Here is a 6,000-nt window from a genome sequence, read left to right on the forward strand (position 1 = left end):
TGGTGAGCTGTGTCATCAGCGTGACGTGGTCATACCCCAGCATAGTCAGGCCTCATTGCAATTGAGATCAGCAATGGGAACCCATTCCTTTCCAGCATCTTCAGGGCTTTCATGTTGCTTTTGGAGTTTGTTTCCAATCCAATGACGTAGTCCTTTACTTTGTTGAGAGTGCCTTTTAGTTTGGGTGTAGCTTTGTGTTATTAGTTTTTGGTGTAAATGATGAAGAGAAGTACCAAGATAAGCAATTACTCCTGAACTGGCAGTGGTTGCCAACAAATCCATCTGATGCATCACAGCCTGCACCTGGTGCTCAGGTCCCCAATCACCTTCATTAAATGGAAAGCTCAAGTTTAAACGTCCCTTTCCAACTACAGGTTAAACACTCATCGCCTTCAAGTTAAATTCCCTGTGAATCAAGAAACGCAAATTGCAATAAAAATGATTTCTCAGGCTGCTGTTGACCATGGCTTGAAATTGATTTTACAAACAAAACTTATACTATGTATCCTGTACTCATTGCAATTCGCTGGAGAAATGATTCTGCTTTCATTGGGAAATTCTGCTGTAGTTTCGGTCATATGCTCTTGTTGTACTACTGCCAAGTGACTGCTATAAAATAGACTCTGTTTACAGTTTGGGTAAAATAGACTCTGTTTACTGTAAAATAAACTCTGGTATAAATCCTGTCCTGCCTCCAATTCATTAGCTGACACTATGGTGTCAATGCTCACTCTGTAATTTTTACTCTAAAGATGGCAGCTCCTTCCCCTCGTGGATACAGGAATTTTATCCAGGGGTCATGCCAGGAAGAACAACTCAGAAAAATGGGACTTAATAACACGCTTTTTTAAAAAATGTAGATGCGGGAAATATTTCTGTTTGTGATCTCTAGCTGGCTGCGAGTTTATGACTGACTGAATCTTTATCTTGACTCTCCAACTAGGAATCCAGGCGGCTTACAGGGAGCCACAAGTGGACATTATAGAGGGAAACTGCCCCCCAGCCGGGTAACCAAATTACCTGAAGATATTCATCCCGATGCCCCATTTAGGAAATGCGTCAGACCACTGCACTATTCACCCTCAGAAAGGGCTCCGCAGATGATTCTGGGCCGCAGAGTGCACACGGCGCGTTACATACTAGTCAACGAGCGTGAGTCAAGGAAGAGATTAATGCGCTCGGCTGCACGAATCCCAAAGCACTATAAGGTGGATGAGCCCAGGGGGGTGGTGGAAATGTTGCCAAGAAATATGAAAAGGTACACAGTTCACGGAGCACAAAGAGCAAACCCTCAACTACACTTCAGCGGAGGGGAGGAGGATGAGGAGGAGCTAGAGCAAGGTACGTTTAGCAGGTCACCTCGCCCGCACTCGCTGAATGATCTCCACCAACCAACTCGCTTTTACATCGGGGACAGCAAGGACAGTCGAATATTGATCGGGAAGGACCTGACCCAGATTCGGTATGAGTATGAGGACTCTGAGCCCCCGCGGGACCATGCGGGCCCCGGGTCATCGCAAGCTCAGCGGATTGGCAAAGGTCCGGTACCGACCAACCAAAGTGTAGGGGCTCACGTCAAATGGAAAACAAAGCAGAAAGCAGACCAGTCACTGACCGAGTCGGACTCCATTTCGATAGCATCGAGCAGCGATCAGCAAAACAGCAGCACCGACCAGTACATCCAGGTCATTCATAGTAAGGACAAGTACTTGAAATCGTCCAATGAGAAACTGAGTAGAACCAAGTCAAGAGTGAGCATTGAACTAAATGTGGCAGAGGCAAATGATCTGATATGTTCAAACGTCTAGACCCTTCCCTTTGTGCACACAACAGGACAACCAGCATCGAACAAGCCACCACATAGAGTAGTTGAGGTGAATAGCACAGCATTTAAGGGGAAGTTGGATAAGTACGTGAGGGAGAAAGGAATAGAAGGATATGCCGATAGGTTAGGGTTGGGAGGAGACTTGTATGGAGCATAAACACTGGCATAGACCTAAAAACAAAAAGCTAAAAGCTACTGCGGATACTGGAAATCCAAAACAAAAACAGAATTACCTGGAAAAACTCAGCAGGTCTGGCAGCATCGGTGGAGAAGAAATCAGTTGACGTTTCGAGTCCTCACGACCCTTGGGTCGTGAGGACTCGAAACGTCAACTGATTTCTTCTCCACCGATGCTGCCAGACCTGCTGAGTTTTTCCAGGTAATACTGGCATAGACCTGGTGGACTGAATGGCCCATTTCTGTGCAGCAAACTCTGTGTAAATCTATGTCGTATAGAAGATCCATGATTGAATTCAGAATAGTACTCCTGTCATATTTTTTTTAATTGAGTATTCTATCTTAGTCGATCACTTCTAATTCAAGGATTGTTTTCAAAACTGAGATTGATTGCTTTTTGTTGGGTAAGGTTATGAAGGGATCAGGATCAAAGGCAGGTTAAAGGAGTTAAAATATAGATCAGCCAAGATCTAATTAAATGGCGGAACGGGCCCGAGGGGCAGAATGGCCTCCTCCTGCTCCAGTGTTAAATTTGCTGCAACCTTCTCAAAATTGGGAGATGCTGCCCATTGTTTAACTAACTAGAACCATCAAAACCATGGACAAGCTTCAGCTTCAAACACATCACTGGTAAAGGGGTCGGAACTGTGGGGCACAGGTTATATCTGCTGAGTTAGATTGAGATTTATCCCTGTGAATCAGCAAGTGTCCATGACTTTTAAAGGAACAGTCATTCCTTAGTTAACAAAATAAAAATGACCCTCGTGTTAATCACTGCTTTTTAAGTGAGGAGCCTCAGCATTGTGGCCAGTCGCAAGATTCTGTGCTGGGTGCACTCATTCAGAAAATTTGGCCCGAACAGCCCCTTAACAGCAACAACTTGCATTTATATAGCACCCTTAACTTAGTAAAACATCCCAAGGTGTTTCACAAGAGCAATTGTGAAACAGAATTTGACACCAGAGCCACAAAGTGATCAGCCATGATCTAATTGAATGGCGGAGCAGGCTCGAGGGGCCGAATGGCCTACTCCTCCTAATTCGTACATTCCCATGATACTAAGACAGGTGTCCACAAGAGGTAGGTTTTAAAGGGGGAAGGAGGGATTGACGGTTTTAGGGAGGGAATTCCAGAATTAGACCCCCCATCAGCGGTGAAAGGAGGTAAATTCCAACCTAACTGAGGCTTGTGTATATTGTCTTTATTTTGGTTATTTTAAATTCAAATGTGAACTTGGCCACAAATGAAACAAAAACTGATTTTACAGAATGTCTGTTGAAAATTGAGCTAAAATGTACCGTTAAACTACTCGATCTTTCTACCTTCACATCAACTGTTCCTGGAACTCACACAGTATGTATTCACAGATCACTGACTTGACCGCATGTTTGAAACCTTAGGACTCATATTTTGTGTTGCTAAGACCCTGAAGTATTGTTCAGATATAAATATTGATTAAAAAGGATTCCTTAAAAACTGAGCATGTCATCTTCTGTTTCTTGAACAATACCAGGGTGGCGTCACGGTGGGGGGTGGGACTGCTGGCTGACTCCGCCCCATAAGGTGAGAAGCTAATTTGCATATTTAGATGGCACCTGCAGTACATGCGCTGCGTGATACACTGGGAGAGTGCTGGGAGCTGGATTACCAGGAAATCAGGTGCTGCCACTTGGGTAGGTGAGAATGGGCAGCTCGACACACAAATAGAGCATCAGAGACCAGCCAAGAGGAGGGGGTAACGACTAAGCCCAGCCTTGTTTTTAAGCGTGTCTGCCTCGGAGTCAGATGGTTGTGGGTTCAAGTCCCAAAGTAGAGACTTAAGCAGAAAAGCTAGGCTGGCACTATCGGTGCAGTACTGAGGGAGTGCTGCGCTGCAGGAAATGCCGTGTGCAGTATTGAGGGAGTGCTGCGCTGCAGGGAATGCCGTGTGCAGTATTGAGGGAGTGCTGCGCTGCAGGGAATGCCGTGTGCAGTATTGAGGGAGTGCTGCGCTGCAGGGAATGCCGTGTGCAGTATTGAGGGAGTGCTGCGCTGCAGGGAATGCCGTGTGCAGTATTGAGGGAGTGCTGCGCTGCAGGGAATGCCGTGTGCAGTATTGAGGGAGTGCTGCGCTGCAGGGAATGCCGTGTGCAGTATTGAGGGAGTGCTGCGCTGCAGGGAATGCCGTGTGCAGTACTGAGGGAGGGCTGCACTGCAGGGAATGCCGTGTGCAGTACTGAGGGAGTGCTGCGCTGCAGAGAATGCCGTGTGCAGTATTGAGGGAGTGCTGCGCTGCAGGAAATGCCGTGTGCCACAATCCCGTAAACCAAAATAACCACGTTTACCACATGAGCACTTTTTAAAGAAAATCTGTTCATGTTTTTATTAACTTCTAACAATTTTTCACCGATTTAACAGTGAATTAGACACATACTCGCAAACTTTCCCACGTTGCCATACTAACATGTTTCTCGTTTGATGTGCCCAGTTTGTGCAAATTGAACAAGCCTCATTGGGAAGGTTGAGGTAGAGAGCTGAGGAATTTCTTTGCCTCACCCAGGAGATTGCATTGCTAGGGAGAGTTAGGGAGCATGGGGCTCAGGTGTAACATGACTATGTTAGAGGAATTTATAATTAGATGTTCTATCTATTCCTCAAGTCAATAAGGTTCTTGTAGCCTGCATTTGTAGATTTATTGAATGTAGAGTAGGTGTAATTAACATACTATTAAGAGAGAGTGCTTACAACCACATGAGGTCATGGCAAGGTTAGAGGATCATTCTGAGCTCTGTATTTTAAGCAAAAACAGAATTACCTGGAAAAACTCAGCAGGTCTGGCAGCATCGGTGGAGAAGAAAAGAGCTGACGTTTCGGGTCCACATGACCGTTCAACAGAACTGAGTATAGTTAGGAGAGAGGTGAAATATAAGCTGGTTTAAGGTGGGGGGTGGGGGAGAGAAGTTGAGGGTGGGGTGGTTGTGGGGGCAAGCAAGCAGTGATAGGAGCACATAATCAAAAGATGTCACAGACAAAAGGATCAAAGAGGTGTTGAAGGTGATGATATTTGTCTAAGAAAAGTGCTAATTAAGAATGGAAGACAGGACACTCAAAGTACAGCTCTAGTGGGGGTGGGGTGGAAAGACTAACAAGGTATTCGTTGTAGATTTAAAAATAATGGAAATAGGTGGGAAAAGAAGAATCTATATAAATTATTGAAAAAAAAAACAAAGAACAAAAAAAAACAAAAGGGAGGGGGAAGAAATGGGGTGGGGATGGGGGGAGGGGGAGTTTAAGATCTAAAGTTATTGAATTCAATATTACGTCACATCAACAATTTCCAGTTCCCTGGCCCCAACCGCTTCCTCTTCACCATGGACGTCCAATCCCTCTACACCTCCATCCCCCACCAGGATGGTCTGAGGGCCCTTAGCTTCTTCCTTGAACAGAGGCCCGAACAATCCCCATCCACCACTACTCTCCTCTGTCTGGCTGAACTTGTTCTCACACTGAACAATTTCTCCTTTAACTCCTCTCACTTCCTCCAAATAAAAGGTGTGGCTATGGGTACCTGCATGGGCCCCAGCTATGCCTGTCTCTTTATGGGGTATGTGGAACATTCCTTGTTCCAGTCCTACTCCGGCCCACTCCCACAACTCTTTCTCCGGTACATCGATGATTACGTCGGTGCTGCTTCATGCTCTCGTCGGGACCTGGAAAAATTTATTAATTTTGCTTCCAATCTCCACCCCTCCATCATTTTCACATGGTCCATCTCTGACACTTCTCTTCCCTTCCTTGACCTCTCTGTCTCAATTTCTGATGATAGACTGTCCACCAATATCCATTACAAGCCTACCGACTCCCACAGCTACCTCGACTACAGCTCCTCACACCCCGCTTCCTGTAAGGACTCCATCCCATTCTCTCAGTTCCTTCGCCTCCGTCGCATCTGTTCTGATGACGCTACCTTCAAAAACAGTTCATTTCACATGTCCTCCTTCTTCCTTAACCGAGGTTTT

At 45.7% G+C, this 6,000-nt stretch overlaps 1 protein-coding gene across 1 annotated transcript in view; it reads left to right on the forward strand.

The window, feature by feature from the left end:
- tmc3 (transmembrane channel like 3) overlaps positions 1 to 1,823 on the forward strand; it is an 81,512-nt gene extending 79,689 nt beyond the window's left edge. Inside the window, exon 22 of the mRNA XM_078530452.1 lies at positions 944 to 1,823. Within this exon, the coding sequence (XP_078386578.1) occupies positions 944 to 1,808 (865 nt within the window). The 3' untranslated portion in view covers positions 1,809 to 1,823. The remainder of the gene's footprint in view (positions 1 to 943) is intronic.
- The last annotated feature ends 4,177 nt before the right edge of the window (positions 1,824 to 6,000 follow it).

This window comes from Cetorhinus maximus, chromosome 26, assembly GCF_964194155.1.
Source record: "Cetorhinus maximus chromosome 26, sCetMax3.hap1.1, whole genome shotgun sequence".
NCBI classification, from domain to species: Eukaryota; Metazoa; Chordata; class Chondrichthyes; order Lamniformes; family Cetorhinidae; genus Cetorhinus; species Cetorhinus maximus.